Source organism: Spodoptera frugiperda, chromosome 9 (genome assembly GCF_023101765.2).
Source record: "Spodoptera frugiperda isolate SF20-4 chromosome 9, AGI-APGP_CSIRO_Sfru_2.0, whole genome shotgun sequence".
NCBI classification, from domain to species: Eukaryota; Metazoa; Arthropoda; class Insecta; order Lepidoptera; family Noctuidae; genus Spodoptera; species Spodoptera frugiperda.
The window spans coordinates 9,292,952-9,316,669 of NC_064220.1; the positions used below are offsets into that span (position 1 = coordinate 9,292,952).

Below are 23,718 nucleotides of genomic sequence, written 5' to 3' on the forward strand. Positions count from 1 at the left end.
CATAGTACACAGTCGGCACTGTTATTTAGTTTTACATCACACACACATTAGCCACTGTCATAACTTGTATTTTCTATTTATATATGTGTATGAAAGAGAGGTCTTTCGATGCTGTAAGTTCATATTAAAAGGCCGCACATATAAAGTTCTTATGTGTATTAATAATGATGTGTAAAACATTAGGTTTTTAAAGTTGTGTTATTTCACTCTAAGATTGCATCGGTTTGCCGTCTCATCAGGTTTAGAGAGTGAGGGAACAGAGTGCACTTGTGTTTGCGCAATATAATATCTCCTGTGTAGTGGGCTAGTCTCGATGGAAGTTTGGCTACCTTAATCGAAATCGATCGGGAGATTTATTATATATATCGTATTACGATATACCTATGGAGTTTCTTGCTCGTTCTTCTCCATAGGAATCTACACTTTGGAACGAGCAAATAGCTTCACTAAAGGACTGACCGACAGACAGACGTTATTAATATTATTATATTTGCTTTGACGTTCAAAAGTGCCCTCCTGGTCTATTTGAAATAAATAATTTTGACTTTTTTGACTTTTATATTCCTAAGGATTTGTCCACACATGATATTGATTGTACCTGACAAGTTATAATTTTGATTGTACAAATGGTTTCAAAAACAGTTTTTTTTATATATTTTCCCAATGTATATTGGTATATTATATGACATATGTATAATATATGACAGCAAAAAGGCTTGCTTCACCGTAAGCTTGGAACAAAAATAAATATCAAATAATACTATAACATCCGTAATATAACTATAACTAGACATATATTATATTTTCCTTAATATATAAAATCGTCTATGGGTTTTACGTTTCTGTTTTTTATATATAATAAGTATGTATTATGTCAACTGATTTCAAATGTACACTTTTGACTTATACTATATTATATCTATTTCTGTTACTCTAATATTGATCTGTTTGCTTACTGCCCAAGCATTTGCTTGTTAAAAATTTATACACAATTATAAATTTTAATGGAAACGAAAAGATTTTTAATAATTGTTTAATTAATTAAACTACAGTGAACGACAACGATCTGAATAGTTATTATTATTTTGTTATATTAAATTAAAAATACATTTGTTAACTAAAACCAAAATTCAATCATATTTTATGTTAACCACCATGAGTTATACTAAAACTGAATTGACGGAAACAGTGTTGAACTATTTGGATAAATACTCGACCACTTTCAAATCACACGGGGCCTATATTCATGAGTTGTATGCGCGACAGACGACATTACGTCTTGGATTTTTTACTTCCACATTCATTTGTTGTGTAAACACTATCATTCAAATATCTTTCAACAAGTACCTACGTTTTTATTACATTTTTTTATACAGGTTGTCTCTGAAGTCGATGTCTAGGTGGTATTGGTACCGTTAAGTGGTGGTGATCGGCAAGCTCCCAAAGATATATAAAAAAAAAAAACAATAAAAAAATTTGCTTGTGTTATCCACAAAAAAGTATGTCCTATGCCAGTCTTTTGACCGTTGTTGCTACAAATCTTTATTTTTTTGTCTGTATTCTTGCTTACGTAATCCTGAATAGTGCTTCAGTAATATGGAATGATATATATTCTGAGCCAACTGCTTTAATTTAAGGCACTCTTTACTGTTAAGTTAATTTTAAAAAATATTAAGTGTGAATCGTTCAATCTGTAGCTACAATTAACTAAACAATTATTAATTAATGTATTACTAGAGTACTTACCTATCTTACACACAAATACTCTTATTATAGACCTTATTTTTAATTATACATCTATTATAATTACACATCTACTCAATTTCACTGTTATACGCCATTTTTTTTTCTCCTATATTAGAAATCAAAGTTTTTTAAACCTATATTAGAAATCCAAGCTTCTCCGCCATGTTTGTTTATCTGTCTGAACACGATTATCTTAAAAACTAGTAAAGGGATTGTTAAAAAAGAAAATATTTCTTATAAAAATTAAAATATTGTTTAAATTAAATTTTAGATTTTTATAACGGCTTAATTATATTTAAATTTAATTCAAAAATGTAACTTTGTGTTCCATAACTCAAATTAATAATTTTACGATTATTCTGCATTAATATTACATTATACTATATTCTTAGTTTGCTTATTATTAGTTATTATTAATTATATTAATGTACTAACTACCGAATAGATTCTTTATACCACTTTTGTGTTCTTGTTAAGAACAATATAATACAGACTTAATCTAATTCTAATGTAATACTAAATGACGAAAATTAATTCATTTTTTATACACAAACTATTTCTTTTAATGTGTATAAAAAATGTATAAATTGTATGAATGAAATAGACTTTTGATGAGATCTACTTTTCACCGGCTATGATACGAAGTACGTAAGTACTGGATTCGTTAGAAAACTAAACCTTAATTTAAAAAAATAACTTAAAAAAACAAAACTCCCAATACACAAAATGCTATAAAAAAGTCTTGTTTAAATTTTTGGGAACTAAAAATAGTAATAAGATATTTGTAACTGCTAAATAATTAAAAAATAACTGTAGTTAAATAAATAATATCAATATTATAAAAATATTAATACGCGAAACTGAAATAATATACATTTTAAAGTAAAAAAAAAACTGTAGATAACACCGTATTTGCTGTCAAAATGTATCGATGGAATATAAAAAAATAAAACACAAATCCTTAAACCATTGCAATAAGAACATTATTTAATAAAAAATAAAGTAGAAATTAAAATTATATGAAGTTTATACATTCAATATAATGATTATTTTATGAAGAAAATGGTGTTAGTGAATGTATGATGCGTGTGTTAGTATAGTTTTATACATATAAAAATATATGTTAAAAAAACCAAAATGAACATTATTTTTGTTGATCTTTATTATATTATTTTAACCAGTGGCAATATTTTAATATTATAGAAGTCAAATTTATTAAGGTCAAAAAGAGATATTTTTAGTGTATCTATAAATAAAACTGATATATCGATATCGATAAATGATTGGCCCTTCTTTATAACTTTACTTATTAAGCACGCGTTGTGATAAAAATGCTTTTGTTATTGAGTACGCATTTATATGAAATATTATTTGGATTGAGACATATCCGCTCTTCTTCCTATCTATACCTGCATTTATAATTTACTCTTTTATTTTCAGAAATTGTGGCTTCACCGATGGTATCTAACGTGTAAAAATAATTTTTTTTTTAAATACCGACTTTCATGAGTTTTTTTTAATGATTTAATGAATTCTAAGACTTTATTTATATGCATTTTGTGTATGGGAAAACTTATAACCTAGTTGAGGTGGATTTCCTTTTGGTTGTATGAAGTATTTCCATTTGTAGCAAATCACACATTATTGTGAGTCCAGTTCAACGAAATAAAACGTTGTAAACGAAGATCTTTAAAAATTTAAGACAAAAAAATAATTATCGATAAAAATAAATTCTTCCCATCACTAAATTAATAACTTATACGTAAATATAAACGAAATATTTTTTCTAAATAATTATCTGTTGCGCTTTCCAATAGTTGTTTTTTTTTTAATTAATATAAATCGAATATCAACGAAAATATAACTTATTAATAAATTTAATCATACCGCAGATCGGAAGAAAAAGAAAACTAATGAAAACTAACACAAATAACCTAAGGCGGATTGCCGACATATTATGTATTGTATTTAACCAACTAAATTATTATTTAATCAGGAATAAATTCAGACTTCCGTCTCTCAAAAATAATATAACAACCACAAATAAATATTTATAACAATAACGTAATAATTGAAAAGAAGAATATTTTTAAACAGAACTCATATTTACATATAAGTAGATGAAAACGAAAAATGTGAAAATTGAATTTTATAGATAAGTCTGATTCACTCCCGATTAAGTAAAGATTAAAAAGTTAAAGCGTACTAGTATATAAGACTATTCAGCCACGTTCAAGTATAATTATAAAAATAATAAACTAAAAACAAATTAAAACTAATAATTGAAACGGTAAAGAGCTCGATTTTCGTTTAAAAATAAACAAACTTACAAAATAATTTGGCATTATATACCTTAGTTGTTATAAAATAAAAAATAACCCTAAAAATGATTTCGAAATCTATTTTTTTTTTTGTGTTTCTATTATAGTTTTTGATTGGATTTATTGCCACCTTACAACTGGGGGTTGATATTTAATGAATGACTATTTAATTATAGGTTTTATTTTCTATTTTAATTTAAATTTTTAGCTTACAAGTAAAATCTATAAGAAAGAAAAACGTATCAAAATGCAAACTCAATCTAAAAACTATGTAGAAACTATGTACATATTATCGGAATACGTAACAATACAGCGCCATTTCCAAGATGGCGGCTAAAAGAAAAAAACTCTATGATTTTATCACTCAGTTGACGAGTAGCCGTTTACGACTTTAATGATAATGCTAAAATAAAAAATAATTATTAAAGAAATTATCGACTATCAAAATTATTTGTTAAATTATACGAAGTTACGTTTTAATTATGTTTTTCTACGTTAATGCACGTGCCCTTACAGAAGATATATTTTCGAGTATTGCATATAAAATACTTCATTGACCACCAAACATAATATAGCGTATATAAAAAAAAATGTTAAGATGAAATGTTTACAAAGACCGCGAAAACATATAATATTGAAAAAATATGAAAATGTAAAATGAACGAATGAATTAATGAATGAAAATACAATATAAGAAATGTCAATAGCGATAATGATACAAAAAAATGACGAAAAATATGAAATTTATACATAAAAATAGTAATTCAGTAAAAGCGCGCGCACTGAAATGTCACATGTCATCGAAAAAAGCAAATATATAATAATATAATAACCCATTCAAGACACATACACTCTAAATCTCATCAAAATTACATACACACTCTTATTTTCATATACGAAACTTTATACAGCACTACATTTTTAAATTCAGGCGTGACCTTTTACTATATATAAATTTGCTTAGTACAAATTGCATTGCATAGTCCTCCCAATATTTATACAACTTATATTATATAAGACTTAGATTTTACGCCATATTTACTTATAAACTACTTATAATATAGATTCATACACTCATTCATGCTTAAAGTAATATACTACGTTTTTTGAATAATCAAGTCATGTTATTCTGTATATAGAAAATAAAATAATGTATATGAAATAAAACTATTATTTTAAAGAGTTGTTTGTATAAATAAAAAAATACCTATTATGTTCTTGTTATAGTTAAATCAATTTTAAATATACCAGAATGATATTTAGACAGCTTGCATATTTAAACTAAAAAATATAACCATTTAACCCAAGACACACACCTATCACACAAGAGCTTTAAAAATAAAACTATTATTATTCAAACCTTAAAGAAATACGAAAAAAATTGTACTCTCTAAAAAAGATCACTCGACGAAACGTATAACTTAGCACTTAATATGCATTAAAACGAAAAACTTTTTCACCAATTCCGACATTGCAAAGGATCTATGTACAATTCTTAAAAGGACCATCTCTTAAAGTTAATATTTTTAGGATATAGCCATATAAAAATAGTTAGGTCTTATATAATAGGTCTAAAAAATAATTACATTTAAATCACGCACACGCATACCACTCTTAATCCTTAAAAAAAAGTTAAACGACAAAAAATAAAAACTAAATTAGACATTTTATGTCGTCAATAATAAATTCGAATTCGAACTATTGTCACGCAAATTATGCGGTTATTTACAAAAAATTAAAAACTTAAAATAAACCGTAAAGGTAGTCGAAACATTAAAATTTTTGAAATTTTGATAAAAACGAATATTCAAAAACTAACTTATTTAAAATTTTGACCGAAATAACAAATCAACAAAACGACTGATTCCAAAATTAATACAACATTAAAAATTATACTTAAAACTATGCCTAGCCCATACTCTTTGACTCACATTATTGTTTTGTTCACAATTTTATACAAAACTGTATTTTCTTTGAATACAGATTTTCAATACTTTTCCAGAATCACCACGTACTATTTGATATAAAAAAATGGATTGAAATGAGGACAGGTAAAAATATTGAGAGTCAAGTTGAGTCTCATAACATGAATTAAACTGTCAAGTAAATCTAGAAAGTGAGAGAGAGAGCATGAAATAGTGTCATAAAGTCATCTCTATATTTTTCATAAGAATTTACAGTTATTTTTTTCAGGAGTAGAAAAAATGGTCATCATTTCGATCCATATTTTTTAAATACTGTATAAATTGTCATTACAGTTTATGTTTTGGCGAAATTTAACCAAAAATGATTGTCACATTGCAATATTACCTTTATAAGGTCTATAGGAACAAACCATAGAGCTATATAATTGAGCCAAGTTGAGTAAACGTATGTAATAAGACCTAAAATCGAATGGTACACAGAAGGGATGAAACAGTGACATGTAGATGACATTATATTATACATATATCATATTATGTATAATATATTATACTAAGGTGAATATAGACTATAACATTTTCTGGAGCATTCCTGTATAATGATGGTACAATACAGGCAATAGCTCAGTTTCCAAAGCATTTTAGTTCGTAAAAGGATGATACACTAGAACATATAGAGCGGTTCGTTGTTCTGTTACAAGTAAATGTTGTAATCTATACTCATCTTTATGTATTTTGAAATAAGAACTAGAATTCAACACTCTTTGTACCACTTCCAATAGTTTTTCAAGATGGAAGACAGCGTTTTAGGTCAACTTAACTCAATTACCAACCCTACACATTTTAAATACTCATGGTACAGTTTAAACCAGAATTTACTGCTGTGAATTAGTTTGAACCGGATCAAACCAGTATTATTCAGTGTTATAAAAGAATGAACCGAAGCAAGGATAAGTAAGGCAGTGTAGCAGGTTGTAAAACAAATCCAGTGACCATCTAGACAAGGGAATTTGAACTTTATAGGCACAAAATTAGACCTATAGTCGAATAGTACAAAAAAAGTTTGAAACAGTTGGAGTACGGGTGTTATTTGTACTTTTATTAGAAACATGATTTCAATTTCTTCTGTACTATTACAAACAGTTAATAAAAGATGATATAAGTGCCTATGAGATCAAATTCGCTTCATCACATTCCGTCCTTTTAAAAAGTACTACTTATCCTTGATCGGTTACATTTTCTTTAAAATAACACCTTAATCTTACTCGAATAAGGTTCAAATTTGATTGTCTTAGGGACTGCAGTGTTTATTGCTGGCACATTGTAGATCATAACATCTAATATTCCATTTACGAAGTCCTGATGGTTGATGTCAAAATAAACCTTAATCGTTTTGGAAAAAGATTCCAAATTGATTGTCTTATTGACCGTAGTGTCTTGTTGCTCGCATGTAGCAGATAATATCTAACCCTGATGTCAAAATACACCTTAATTGCGCCGGAAAACGGTTCAAAATTGATTGTCTTAACGATTGCAGTCTTGTTGCTTGCAAAATAGACCTTATTTATGTTGGAAAACGATTTAAAATTGCCTGATGATATCTAATATTCCATTTTCGAAATCCAGATGTTGAAAACCATCTTCTTTCATGAACACCAAAATAATATGAGTCTTCATTCTTTCAACACTCCTTACATAATACTTATATATAGGGTTTTAAAAGGGTAAAATGATAAAAGGTTATGTCAAAAAGGATTTACTCTCCTCCTGTTTCACGATGCCCATCTCCTGGAGCACAGCCTCCAGACCTTCCGGCATCCTGCCCTGGTCTAGCTCCAAGTTCCACTTGTAATACTGGAAAAGTAGAAGAATATTGTTTTAATATCCACTAGTCTCTACTAGTTTCCACCTCCAATTTTCCCAACTTTCACTGTCTTTCTCTCTCTATGTATTCTCTCTAGAGTCTGTTAATCTTTCTAGATTACATAGAGAGAGAAAGACAGTGAAAGTTGGTAAAATTGGAGAGTGAGGTGTAAAAGTGTGTGTGAAATCAAGTGGGAAAGGAGAGAGTGATATTTTGGTGAAGAGGTGTTCAGAAGAGGGGGTGACAGGGAGATGAAGAAGGGAAGAAGGGGAGGGAAAGACGAAAGAAGTGAAGAGCGAGAGGGGTGGAGAAGATTTTCGTACGTCTCACTCTTGATAGAGCTGACAAAACGACATCATTAATTTATTTTTTGTGTGCATTAAAGAATAAATAAAGATTTTTTTATAATAACTATCGTAAGACATAATAAATTAATTAAAACTCACAGGTTTACTCATGTACATGAATAAAAAAAAGCTCTACTAGTTTCGAGTCACAGAGGGACTCTACATCATGAGCAGCGTGCGCAAACGGGGCCGTAAATATACGTGAGTAAACCGTGATTTTTAGTTAAATAAATAAAATAATTAATATGTCCTTCTTCACTCTTTAACATTTCCGTTTGATAGCTTATAACGTTTATTTAAATAACAATAACGTCTAGTTTTTATTAGCAAACTGATTAATTGTATCCTTATCTATTTATAGTCTGTATTGAAAACATGCTATTTAAGTTAAATGAGGAAAAAATGTGCTAGATTGGTAGCCTTGCTTTGATCACAAATATAAAGCCTGATAAATTAACATAACATTAAACCTAAAAATAATAAATATTGACTGTTAGCTACGACTTTAAAATGCATCACTTTCTGTTTCATATGATTATACTGGACTTAAAAACGCTGGCTCGTTGGTCAGACTATCATAAGTGCTACATAGCCACCGATATCATTATTTGAAACTAACTTTTGCCAGCGGCTTTATCCGCGTTCCCGGGGGATAAAAAGTATCCTGTCCCCAAGTCATCTCATACCCGTCTGAATACCAAATTAAATCAAAATCCGTTCAATAGTTTCAGCGTGTTTGACGGACAAATATTTAAACATCCAAACAAACTTTCACATTTAAAATATTAATGTAACTGTTCCAGACAAAGTAATTCAATCGGTTTTCAAAATTCTTCGTATGCCCAATACAACATACTATATTAGTGAAACATGTTTGTGTAGTCACACTTTTGACGCCTATAAAGTAAGAGACCCCGCAGACATACAATTGTAAGTTGGCCAACTATCGAACGACAATAACTAATAACTATCGATTTAGTTGGACAAGATGTGCGGGCTAGCATATGTCACTATACCTATTCGTATACTCTGCGGTTTAGTCGGCCAACTTGAAATTGTAAATCTGCGGGGTCTCTAATTATGTATTTCTGATAAAAAAATAAAATAAAAAAAGATTCACATACAAACCTTATCCAGTTCCTTCCTGAGCGCCAGGACTGACCGCTCGCGATCCGCCACCAACTCCTCAAGGTACTGGTAGCGGAGCTTCTTGCGCGCGCGACACTCCCGCGCAGACTGCCTGCTGCGTTCTGCTTGAACATGCGCAGTACCAAGTCAGGCTTGCGGTCTCGTAATATGGGGATATTTAGAGTAATTGTTGTGGGGAAAAAATGTTCTGTAGTCTGTTAAGTATGGTAGGAATCAGAAGCTTCATTAAAAGTTAGAAGTCAGTTCAGTATCGTTTTAGTACGTACGTTTACATTGGGTTACGTTTAACGCGAGACCTAAGGTGTAAACTGATACTTACAGTATGTCACATAAGATCACATATTTTCCCTAAAAGGGTAGAGATTAAAGATCATCAGACATGCTTTAGAAAGTCCATTTTATTTCGTAGAAATTCAACGTATTTACCGACCCCACTCCGAATAAACTTTGATTTAGTTTTATCTACGTATTGTCTATATATTCTATCTTATATAACAAAATAAAAATAAAAACGTGTCTAACATATTTTCATTGCTTAACTGACGGACAAAATAGATTTTAATTTTCATACCCCGTCATCATCCATATTAAACTCTCAAAGAACAAACTATTAAACGAACATACATATAATTTAGACGTTACATTCTATACTCAAACATATGTAATCTCCAGTGAACCAAACATGGCGTCCCAATTTAAACATATGATGCTATTTTGACCTTAATTTCTCTATTTCGAAACTTCTTTACGGTTTAATCGCTATTCATACATACTCCATTGGAGAATGCACGAACAATGCAATGTTAATGCCTTTTGTGTGGACGTCGTTTTAATGTAGTAACTATACTTTTCTTTAGTTAATTTAAGTGGGTACTTCGTTCTAGTTCATCTCATGGTGTTTGAAATTACTGGAGTTTTGAAACTTGGTCTAGGTTATTTTCTATTTGGAATGCTTACTAAAGCCTAGGGAATATGGCACTCCGTATCTTTACTTGAACTGCCTTTGATCAGCAGAGGAATTTTTAGCCTACACGGTGATGGCTATTTTAAACAATAGCCTGTGTCATCCACTGCTAGACATCTCCAATTCTATGGACTGTCTAGCAAGTTACCCGGGCTCCGGCTCGAAAAGCAGGATAGGGACGTGCTGGAATTTCAGTCAGTAAGAGTCTGACACTCCTCCAGGAGAGAAGTCATTAGATGATATTCTCCCCATAAAAAGAGATCTCCAATTGCTACGGTAGCAGTGCCTTAGTAACTGCTCCGACGTTTTAAAATCTACCTTCCTAGTCTTTACTAAGTTTCCAATTTATAGAAATCCTTACCTAGCTTGGCCTTCATGTCCTGTTTGTCGAGCTGCGCCTTGCGGCCAGGCCTGCGCCCGCGCTTACCCCCCTCGCGCCGTTCCCCGCCCTCCGCGCCCGACGCCCCCACCGAGCCGTACACTCCACCGCCCAGCGACTCCTGGAAATAAAGAAATGGCTATATTTATTAAATATGTGTAAATATACGAAAAATACTTTCGTTGTAGAAGTTCTAGATCTGCTCAGTAAGGTGTCTCAGTATAAATTAAGGTTCTCAGGCTTAGAAGTATTCAATAGTAGGACGCAATCTAGAAATTAACACTACTATTCTTCTGAAGCACAGAAGATGTGTTATTGTTTTAGTCACGATCAAGAATAGCATAGAACACATGTCTATTTCCAAGAATATCACCCTAACCGACTTCTGTATACCAAATTACCGACTAATAAAAGCCATAATGAAATAAAAACAGCCAATTGACGTTTCAATCAATCAATCTATCAATCAATAGCTCTAATTGAATTTCAAAATGGTAGTAGATATATAACATAGTGTCTCGACACACTTACTGCTTGGCAATGGCATAGACAATGAGCACACGACATACGAAACGCAGTACGAGATCTAAATATGTCTCATTCATGTTCTATTTAAAGAGTTTTTTCTTAAAATTTTCCTAAGAAACGTGTAGTTTGTATTTATAGGTGTGGTGACAAATAATGCCGTTTGGTGATGGTAGATTACATATATCACCATCTCTTCTTTTAACGCTAGTGGTGGCGTAAGAAATGTTACTTCTTTATGAGTCATTGGGTTTAGTAATTAGTAATTTTCTGTTTTAAGACCGTTAATAGTTAATAATAGTGTCTAGAAATAAGTTCTTTGTACGTCCTTTATGCGGGAGTAAAAGCACTACTCACTAAGAAAGTCGAGTAAAGTCAACTCGGAACATACACTACGGCCCATTTGGGACGAGTTGGGAAAATTAAAAATAAATTAAGTTTTTAGTGGTCAACTCGTCCCACTTTTTTTTTGTATGGATCTTTAAAATTATCAATGTTTGGTACAGTTAGCAACACAAGACTATAAATTTTTTTTTCTTTACTTTCTTTGTTCATAGATTATTTCATATTAAAAAAAACCTGATGAAGTAAGAACCTCTTTTTTTAGTGTCGGTTAAATAATTTATTACCTAAAGCCTAAAGCTACCTTTTTTAGCAATCGCACAAATTATGTGTTAACCAAAATACTAAGAATAGTAAACATGTGTGGTTTAAACAATGGTCATGGCGGTCACTTATGAAGTAAATGATAACATAGATAGAATGAAGTTCCTAGAAAATCTTTTGTTTTCAACAAAGTAATAGAACTTTATTATTCCCACACTATCCCTTTTGCTACTGACTGTACTTTATCTCATTGTGGTAATGACGTGGGACGAGTTACCACTAAAAATATTATTTTATTTTATTTTCTGCAACTCGTCCCAAATGGGCCGTAGGTATGTGGTCCGAGTTGACTACTCACTCAGAAAGTCATAACACTTATAGGTACATGTTACAGTCAAAATTCTTAAACAGTCAAATGTACCATTGACTTGCACGCTCACGCTACTCATGTCATTTGCACCAATCCGCCTACCATATCGAGTTGCCCTTTTTTAATTGATTCTATATTCCAAGCGTTTTATTTAATGCTATGAATTAGATCCTAAGTAGGTTTATAACTATTTAATCCTTACATCTGGTTGTTTTGTAAGTTTTAACCAGCTCCATTGGTCAAAGTACTTTTGTTCTGTTAGTACTAAAAGTATAATGAATGAAGCATACGGCCAAATTTACTTTTGACTGATTTTGCTAATCAATAGTACTTTTGAATGGTTAAGTTTGACTACAACATACATATTACCACTTACTCTAAAAGTCCGTCATAGATATCGACCGACACAAAACAAATATTCGTAGGAAAAACGAGTAAATAAGCTTAAACTTCTATAGACACACAGACAGATGTTATATTTACTACTTATACCCACACATTCACGTCACAATTGCACCACATAGCAAGTTACTATGTTATCAAACACAAGCTGCATGATATCTTTCATCAAATAAGTAGATTCAGCCTACTTTCTTATCCAATCATAAATTTCTTTGTCATATACAAAACAGAGAGCAAATACTCGAATAACAACCAAATTAACATAAGAATACAGTTCAAATTCGGTTTGCTTGTCCTATAAATTGGTTAACAACAGCTGAACGGATGTTTGAATAATATTTTCATGGGTAAATTAAGCATAATTTGCTTGGCAGGTCATTCGGGGTAATGACGACATAATAGTCAAAACCTTGCTATGTTTGTAAACGTTGGCTTTGCCGCTGCACCGTAATGCAGTTGTAATAATATCGGTGTTTTATTTTATTTTATTTTTTTTATTTTATTTATTTATTTATCACACTTAGATCTATCATTACAGGTTTAACCTAATGTGACAGAAAAGCTACTTATTATATTAAACACAACATGCAAACAAAGTTAATAATATCAATATTATACCTTAAACAAAACATACATACAAATACTTAATTGAAACTACAATACTAAATTATCCTAATAACCTTTAACTGAATATGCTACCCTTGTGAAGCCATTCACCGAACAGTTAAACAAATCGATCTGCTCTGCTATAGCATTGAGTGTGTGCATCATCGGAGCCTTCAGAACTCGGTGCGATGGTACCACCAACAACCGCGGCCGTCGCCGACGCCTCACGTACCCATCCGGCACTACAGCCTAAGCTCACCCATATCCTCGGATTGTGACATTTTCCGCGTAAGACATTATACAAATAAGTACAGCATTACTTCTCGTCGCGCTTCTAGTTGTAAAACCCACTGTACCCAGCAAATACAACGTCGGGTACAGCAGCGGATATCCCGGGTACACTCCATATGTCTTTAAGTACAGAAATCTCGAATTTGTTTTGAATCGTTCCAAATGCGTATTTGGCTTCGTTGGGACTCCATATAGCCGCATTGCATTCCATATGACTTTTAACTAATGCTTCATACAAAGCCTTTAACGCCTTGATATTGTTGAAGTCATTGGCCTGTCGGAACAAAGTAGATTGCGATAAGACATACTTTTGTGATGTGCTTCCTAAAAGTTGATCCGCTAGTTATCCCCAAACTCTAACCTCTGTCACACGTTGTAGGGGTTGCATGTGATATGAACAACTGTGTTAGAACTCGGTTACTTGTACAGTACTTAAGTTACTGTGTGCTACTTGAGATAAACATGCATATGCTTTATGCAAGTTATTCCTACAGGAATAAAACGCGAACAAATACTTTTTTTAAGGGGAGATAATCATCTAATGATTTCTCCCGCCTTGAGCAAAGCCAGAGAGTGTCAGACTCTTACTGACTAAAAACCAGCTGGCGAACAGATACTTAGTATCATTAGTTGAATACCTAAATATGAAGTAACTACTCGTAGAATAAAACAACTGTCAACAAACATTTTGTCAATAGTAAAAAGGAAAGCTGCGTCTGCCTTTCGTTTTGGGAATGAAAATGTCACGTTAAAAAAAAGAAAGGGAAAGCGATAGTCTATTGTCTCTTTCCCACTAAGACAATAATAAGTCTACTAATATTTACCACACATAAAAGGCGAGACAGTGATGACTAATCAACAAGTATTAAGAGTACTTTATGATGACGACACACGCTAACAAGGACTTTGGTATCGCATATAGCCCTTTAATCCTTATCGCAATTTTTTAACTGGCGACTGCACACACCACTTTCAAATACAGTCACATAGTAAACAAACTTGATGTAACTGCGCAGTATTGAACGAATTCGCATCAGTTTTGTACACAACAAGAAAAAAACCAAGGCGAACGTCTATCCACATTGTCGGTTCGTTGACACTAAAACCTCATTGGAAACACATACTTCAATTGATGTGTCGTGGTACTTATTGCAAAGGTTGTAAGGTTGGGAATCGAATGTGTTGTTATACAATAACCTTACTGTGTACTGTGTAGTACCGTGACAGTACTGAATGGCGGGTAATTGTTTTAAGAAGCACGTTTCCACTGCGTGCAGGGAGATGCGGTGCCATAAACACAATTGAGTTTGGAAAACAGTCGCGTTGTTATTTTCGATTGATGTGTGTTCCACGAAAATTGTTATGGACTATGGTCGGTGGAAAGTTCTAGATGTCTAAGTTTACAGTATGTGACTTAAGGTTACTCACTTACTTACCGACGAACTCAGAGTCATTTTTAATGGTTACTTAACCTAGTCCTTAGCAATTGTTTTCGGAACAAAATCGTTACGAAGGAATAGTTTAAGTAATCATTAAATGTCTCTGAGTACGGCAGTTAAACCTCTAGAATTTAGGTGTCTTCACCATATTTTACTTAAAACTCTGTAAGAGTTTATATTCCAAAGGCAAATATGTATGTGAATAAAAACACAGGAACCACAAGAAATGTTTACAAAATGATCGTTTGCAAAATGAACATTAACTTTGTATTACGAAACCTTAAAGTTACACCACATTTAAGTATTCATTAAAACTGGTTTTAATGCCAATTAAGATTTCTGCATACGTTTTTTTTTTAAGTAAATACATACGAATGCATTTTGGAAATTGCTCAATACGTTTAGCGAAGGATTTGCTTTCTGTCGACAGTTAATGCTTTAAAAATGTTTACAAGAGTTGAAGGATTTAAGATAATAAGTAATGGTTCAGAAAACATTAAGGACAATGTATGAACGTACGTAACTAAGTACCCCATATTGAACAAAAAGCCCTCATAAACGTATACAAGTAAACGCATTTGATTTGATCTGCTAAAACTTACACTACATCGACTAGAATCGAAGTGATTCTAAAGATCAAACCTTTTTAACATACAATATAACAATTATAATACATTAGCTACAAAAACTGCATCATTAACGACAACAGAAACATCACATCATATCAATTACACCCAATTTTAAACAAACATCCCATTCTCAATTGACATAACGACCCCTAATTTCAGCCAATCACTGCAAAATCTGCAACAAAAGAACCCGAAGTCGTTGCACTCCAATTGGATCTGTGTCCTATTGAACAACCAGAACAGCCAATCAGTGACATAAAGCAAGTCCTAAGTACCAATAGCATCCCGGAGCAGATCCTTTAATCAGGAAGCGAGTGCAATTTATGCATTTGACACCGGCCATTGTAAGGGGGGACCATCAATGATGCGTTGATTCAAGGATGTATCGTATAAAGTGCATGTGTAGATGTTATGTCTGTTATTTCTCAGAAAACTGGTATTTAGTGGTACGTTTGGAGCAAATTACACTATTGCAATTATTGTTAGGTAACTTTTATTGTAATGTAACTTTCGTGAGACATGCTAAATTAATTATTATGTTTTACTCGCGTAGCTGTTTGACAACGAACACGATTAGTTTCAAGCGAATCTAGGGGCTCGTATATTTTTTGTTCGAAATTCGATTCGATCTTAGTGTGATAGAAAAAAAACGTGAGTTTGACCTATTATAAAGAACGCATATTATTCTAGATATGATTATTGAGATTATCGATCATGTTTTTTCGGTAATAAGAATATTACTTTTTGACACCCGTATGCTATCACATAGAACCCCACATAAGTCACCAAAGATCGAAGTGAATCGAGAATTTACTCCAAATCACATATAAAACTCAACATTAAACGAACCAACCAATATTAAACCAGTATTCGCAATACTTCAGCAATATGTTATGAGTTCATAACAAATATTACTTAGCACTTGGCAAAACAAATGGCCACTGAAGGATTTACGATGGTACCTAAGTGCTTTCATGTTATTGAGCGTAGAACAGACGAACATGAGTGATATGTTATAATTTATATCGTAATCGAACCTACATTTGAGTAAAATAAGTCTGGCAATCAATTTACGATCTCTCACGAAGAACGAAGATTATGAAAAGAAAAAGAAAGAAGGAAAGAAACTTCATTTATTTAACAGTAGACATGCATATAGATATCAGGATTATAAAAAAGGAAAACGCGCACACACAAAGAAAAAACTCTTTTGTATAGGAGTCCTATAGTCCAGCAATGGAGTCTAACTGTTAATGTAATCAATTCAAACTATAAACTTTAACCTTTAAGTATAAAGATGCCACATGGATGAGGGATGTACAAAACCGAGGACTATGGCAAAATAAGGGGCAGCCCTATACGAGTACCCAGCATTGGATGAACCTGGGACAAAACGATGATGATGGAAACGCTAGCGCATTTGCAAAAGAGTTACAATTGTATCACAAATATAGGCTTTTTGAAGTACCTTAATGTGTCAATCCTAAAAACCTTTAAAAAGAAAGATAAAGTACAACAAAAACTAAAACTGTATAGATAAAACTATCTAGATAGATCTACTAATATAATCAAGCGGTACATACCTGTAATATAAAGAAAAAAAAACTAACTAAACGAAGCACACATCTTGCCAGCACCACTCCTCAAATCAGACTAATATTTTAACGGGACTCTTTGTCAAGGCGGGTGCGGCTCTCAGGAAAATGTAACCCCGCGCCGCAGCCGCCCGGCCCACTCGACCGGGCCGCGGTCCCGATCAATACTGCATCCTGAAATGCTATTTCGGTCCGAGAGGGGATGGTAGGCTAGACGTCTGGCGCAAACCGGTTACCTATACAGGTTTATACAATGTAGGCACAACGGCGGCGGTAGGGTTATCAGACGGGATATTTATTATTAAATATTTTTGATGTCTAGACTGGGGTGCGTCTTCAAAAGGGAGGTATTGTCTGTTACTGAGTGGTATTCAATAATTTAGGTATTGATATAAGGTTCAAATTCGCGTCTATCATTTTGTTGGACTTTGTTGAAAGAAGCTATAAAAGTACAGACTTTAATTTTGATTTGAAGTTTTTTATATTGTAAAGATGGACGTTAATATGCTGATTTAACGTATTCATCAATTTTCAATGGAACATAATAACCAATAGAAAACGAAGTTGAAGGGAAATCCTAACGTCTATTTACATATATACATAACCATATATCACGCCTGTCTCCCATGGGAATAGGCAGAGACTATGGACCGCCAATTACTACGAATCTAACATATCTCTTTCGCTTCATCAATAGTCATCAGTCTTGTCATGCATACTCGTCGGTTAAAGGTACTTTTAATTTGGCCCTTTTTTAATATAATCAATTTAGTTACATATTAGGAAACCCAACAGCTTATTCCTGAGTTACATGTATCAGTATTTTCATCTCACTATTACCAAAATTTCAGATTCATGGCATCGTGATGACAGTAACTTCTTAAACCATTAACTAGAATTCCACGACATTAATATCGACACAGGCATTCTAAGTGTTGATAAAAGAGAGTCGTTTTCATACTTTGTTAAAAAAATGTCCTAAAACCAGCGAAAGTATGTTCGCAAAAAAACACGCGTGCAATTGATTATCTGTTTATCAGTTATCTACCTTTGTTATATGCCCCCTGTACATATCAATGCGCATTGAAATACGATATCTAGTACCGGCTATATTACTAACATATGATAACAAAACTGTTTATAACATTGAGCTAAAAATAATAATAATTCAGAAAACTTCTTTTTTAAATGCAGTTTGTATTGTATACCTATTGGTACCCATTATGAAACCATGCTCAAAATTGAAAATGATAAATGATATTTATTTTGCAAATAGGTTACAATGTAACTTTTTTACACGTCAATCTCTTAAATAACTAGATGAGGCCGGCATTTCCTATCGGACTATTCTGAGAAGCAATGCCGAAAAAAATTGATGCTGACTATTAAATATCACAGATGTGTTGTACTACGTTACTATGGATGCATTTGGCTTCCACTATATTCATTGGTACACATAGCTTAGCACTGGTGGAAACGGACACAGCTAAGCTAGGTTTTTTATATGGAAAGATGCGTGCTATGGATGGCTTCCCTACTATCGATACATTGCATACTCGAGCTGCGCATCTCGCACAGCTACATAGCTTAGTATCAGTGAAAACGGTCACATAGTTTCACAGCTTAGCTAATATAGTTATATTTCTCTGGTGGATAAGCAATCTTTAAAAACATTGGTAGAGGCCTACGTTCAGTAGTGGACTTCTTGTGGCTGACATGATATAATGATAGTGATCAATGAGGACTCAAAAACAAAACAAGAACTTCTCATTTACATGTCACAACATCGCAGTAGTCAGATAAACATGTGTCATCAATTTGCAATTCAACTTTTAGTAACAAAAAATAGGTATATTCGCAAGTTCGCAATACAATTTTAAATTAAAATTTATTCAGTACACTTTACGTAGGTATTTACCAAAATCGGTACCTATATTGGTACTGTAGACTAGACATTTTGCGACGTTGTGTAAAATCGATGGCGTCATCGCGAGTTTAAAATATTGGAACTGCGTAGTCCGTCTGGTAGCAGAATGTGATCAAAACTTTACCTACTATGTAAAATACATACTTCATATAAAAATAAATACATACTCACGCTTTTGTCACGTGAATATAAGCTGACAATAGGTACAAAACAATTTTATCAGGGCTAAGTAAAAAGTTAGGATGCGTATGCTTCTTTTAGCCTCCACTATTTTTCATGATCACACTAGTTTAATAAATCAATTACGAAAAAAAGCATTGGAAATTCAACTTAATGCTACCTAAGCAGTGATAATATTGTCACCTAAGGCGAGCGATGGAACATATTAAGGTCTATAATTCATTACCAGAGACTGAGAACATAGTGATCATTTTGGAAATAAATTAGTTAGTGTTAGCACGAAATTCTTTTATGCGTTTATCGGCAGTAACACCCTTAAGTAAGATATTATTTTTAAAGACATAATGCACACTCTTCCATCGTCAATACAAAAATTAAACCTTAAAACAAAACAATAAAATTTAAAATCGCAATTTGACAGAAGGAGTAGCTTGATATGCTGATGTCCACATAGAATATTCTATCACCCAATGGAGTGGAAGTCCGCTAAATCACCTTGGTCCGGCGCCAGTCGGCTTGCAAGCTACTGAGCGCATAAAAGATGCAAATATGGCCGCGGGTCTATTGATTTTCCCCTCACGGCGCCATTATAGGTCATTAGTGACCTAAAATCTCAATATTGAATACATAAATTGATGTATTGGACTAGAGAAATTATATCATACTAGCTTTTCTTCAAAGGGTTAATGTGAAGTTTAGATAAATTAACTTTTGGAATTAGCTGTTTAATATAATAAATAAAATTTCCTTATTTTTGAAAAAAACTGCAAATCTTAGTTACTTTTTCGCCACCTAACTACACTTAAATACTATCTTAACCCAAAATCTTTGTATCTGTCTCCATTTTTAACAGAAACTCTATAGAACTAATGTCAAAAATCGAACTTAATCTAAAGATTTTGGATTGAGATCGGTTATTGACATCGGCAGTAAGTAAAAATCAAAGTGTCATAATAAATAGCATCCCATATTGTAAGCTTCTCATAATGTGGAGAATGAATATTAATTACTAAACATTCTGTGGACGTTCAACTAGCAATAAGCCTATTATGTCAGTCGATATTATGTCATTTTAATTAACTTAACAGTTCATTTCTATTCGCTAAACTGTGGCTCGTTTTATGGACGAACATTACAATATACCATCTAATTAATCATTGAAACCAATATATAAAAAAATAAATAGACAGAGTGAAATTTTGAAGAAATATTTTTTTTTGTGGATGGAAAGTCATCCTGTGCCTTCTGTCGCCTTGATTGAGGCGAGAGAGACATACTCTTACTGACTAAAATCCCTATTCCTACTCCTGCTTTGCGAGCCGGAGCCCAACCCAGTAAAGAAAAAGCGTCGTGTTTTTAATAGAAATAAAATTTATTTAATTTCCCATCACCAATTGTACAATCACATAAAAATTAAACAATAGAAACTGGTCTGATCTGTGATACAGATCACCAGATTCATATTAAATTGAATACCATTGTATTCAAAACAGTTGTGGTCCCTTTAAATCCATAACCTTGAGACCGTCAGCCAAATAACCCCATGAATAAAACTTGCCCTTGTCCAATTAAGGGAGAAAAACATATCAACATTTTGTACATATTTTAATAAAGCATACTCATATACTGAACCCAAACTCAACCAACACATAAATTAACCGATTTCAACGACGACTTTCAATCTTTTCAAAAAACCCCATACAAAAATCAACCATCAGCTTTTGAAAAACGTGACCTCCCCCCATAAAACTCAAAAATTGTATAGCAACAGTGTTGTGGGGATTCTTTGCAATTAAATTCCCCTTCGTATCAAATGACTGGGCCCAAGGGTGATACGGAATACATTAGCTGACCCAAGGTCGTTTTTGTTTAAAATTTCGCTAGGGAACGGTTTAACGGTCATTTTGCAATGTTTATTTGAATTTGGAAGTTATTTAAAGGACGATGGCAGTTTCTATGAAATCTGATCCCACTCTAAAGTTAAAAATAACATAACTTCTTTTTTAAAGGGGGGAAAGTCATCCAATGACTTCTCTCGCCAGGGCGAGGCGAGAGTGAGTGTCAGACTCTTACTGATTACCAACCACCCCGTTCCTACTCCTGCCTGTCGAGCCGGAGCCCCGGTAAACCCGCCAGGTAGTCCGCAATTCCGAAAAAATAGCATTACTTGGCTACTGATAAAACTACCATGTTTAATAAAGAATAACTCTGAACGGACTAAGATTTGGAACTTGGCGCCATAGTAACTTTTATTCAGCTCAAAATTACCTATCCAATGATGTAACACACATAGCTATTGGAAGGGACCAAGATTCGCATTCTCCTTTGGAAAAGAATAAATGGTTGTGTTAAACATTTTATAGGTGAGGTAGGTTATGTAACAGTGCCTAATTAGACTACTAATTAGACTAATAGGTTTTTAACTGGTTTGGTTTTTACCTATATTTTGTAATTGTAAAACCAGTTTAATATAACTGTATTAATGTTTTATTAAAAACTAAAATATCTTAAACGACAACATAATAATAGGTCCTGTTACACTTTTTTTTAAATTTAAGCACCAAAGTATTTTTTTCCATGTTGCGGTAAAAATCAAAATCAGTAATTTCTCAACTCGCCCAAAAATACGAGGAAATTAAATATTATTTTCATTAATCCTTTGCACGTGTAATGATACCTTACTTTCATCGATATCTATAAGTACGTATCTACTATTTAATTATACCGTTTTTCAGAATTGATTAACTTCTATTTTCGATAATATTACGAAATCAATACCAATTAACACATGCCATGGGAGACAAAAATTACCGGCGTTAGCGGAGGATTGGCCTTTAACAAATTTTTGTTGGCAGTCAAAGTATTAAATTCCGTTTAAAAGCACAATTTCACTCAACATACACAAGAGAAAAGGCTAACCAAGCTTCGATATAGGACCATAATAATTATAAATGCACATTTGCAGTTATCGGCAACAATATTTATATCAATCCCTACATGCATTGTTAAAGGGCAAAAGTTTATGAGCATATCAGCACACTGACATGCCAACACATTGTTGCTAAGGGCTCCAATAATAACAACATGAGTACCTATTAAGAGTAGAATCGAAGTATACAAAACCAGTTTATTAAGGTCTCGCTTTGTATGATCTTTGCACACATTTGACGGTCAGTTTATATTGGTCGTGTATAGCTTGGCGTGTAGTGTGTGGGTACCTGTTTTGCTGATATTTCTTAGAAAATAGTCTGTTTATTAGAATTATATTTGTGAAGTATTGATTTAAATCAAAGGTTGTTTACATGTCTCGACGAGAGTTGAGTGGGCTGAGTAAAAGGTTTTGGATTCCTAAGTTGGACAAAGCATAATTGAGATTTTCAGTACAAGTACTTTTCGACTTTTCGTTTTAAGCTTTTTTGTTTACAGGGAGGCTTTAATCAAACGAGCTCTATTATATAGGACTAATTTTATAAGCCTCTTGTCTGCCCATAGAAAACACATTGTGTCTCGCGTAGATCTACGTCGCGTGGGTTAATTAGCAGAAAATAGTTAATTCATTTGATATGTCCTTCAATGTCTAGTGCTTTCGGTGAAAAAAATAACGCATTATAGTTCTATTATATTCATCTACCTAGCCTAGGGAATCACCTATTTCACTAGAAGATACCTAGTATATTTAACTAAAACCTCGACCGAACAAGAATGTTCTTACATGGCAACAAATTAGCCTAAATAATTCCATTTATACACATAAACATTTGTGTAGGAACAGGAAAATTTATTGAAATTTTCCAATGACCTTTCACCGTGAGCAGAACGTCCGTTGATACCATCAATGGCAGATGAGTATGTATTTAAAATAACAAAGGATTTCCTTTCAAATATGTATGTAGGTAGGTATATTTTCTCTTATTGTATTCCAGCTACATATTCACATTCATATACAAAACACGAGTAAATTTACTTTTCATACAAAACCTCACGCCTGTCTCCCATGGGATTAGGCTGAGACAATGAAACGCCAATTGCGACGAATTTATCATAACCTCTTTCGCTTCATCAACAGTCATCATATGCTCATCATCGGTTAAGAGTACTTTGGCCCTTGTTTTATATATCGCCAATCTAGTATTGTTATTGGACACCTACTGTGTTGCTCAGGTATAGCCCGTAAACACAACTATTGGTGCTAGGATCTGCTGGAGTGGACACCATGGGACCTGTTTGTAGATCGCAAATGAAATTGAAAGATAACATCAAAGAGGTGGCGAGACAAAATTGGATACTAATAGCCCAAAATAGGACCGAAAGAAATGATGGAGGTCTACACCAAATTGGTTGAAAAAGGCTTAAGATGATGATGAAGATGACTGTGAAGATCAAAACACAAGGTATAATCCGGAGTGATAGACAGAAACCTCCGTTGTTTATCACTCTCACTTTCTTTTCGTTATGT

The 23,718-nt window shown here is 32.8% G+C and overlaps 1 protein-coding gene across 5 annotated transcripts in view; it reads right to left on the reverse strand.

Annotated features, from left to right (window-relative positions):
- Positions 1–1,667: 1,667 nt before the first annotated feature.
- LOC118271129 (REPTOR-binding partner) overlaps positions 1,668–23,718 on the reverse strand; it is a 30,696-nt gene continuing 8,645 nt past the window's right edge. For 2 of the 5 annotated variants that reach the window (XM_050695844.1, XM_035587070.2), the window contains exons 2-4: positions 10,675–10,813; positions 9,329–9,450; positions 1,668–7,843 (exon numbers count right to left, since the gene is read on the reverse strand). In XM_050695844.1, coding sequence (XP_050551801.1) covers positions 7,730–7,843; positions 9,329–9,450; positions 10,675–10,813 — 375 coding nt within the window. In that variant the 3' untranslated portion in view covers positions 1,668–7,729. Of the gene's footprint in view, positions 7,844–9,324; positions 9,454–10,674; positions 10,814–23,718 lie in introns of all 5 variants that reach the window. The other 3 variants (XM_035587072.2, XM_035587069.2, XM_050695843.1) reach the window with 2 other exon arrangements.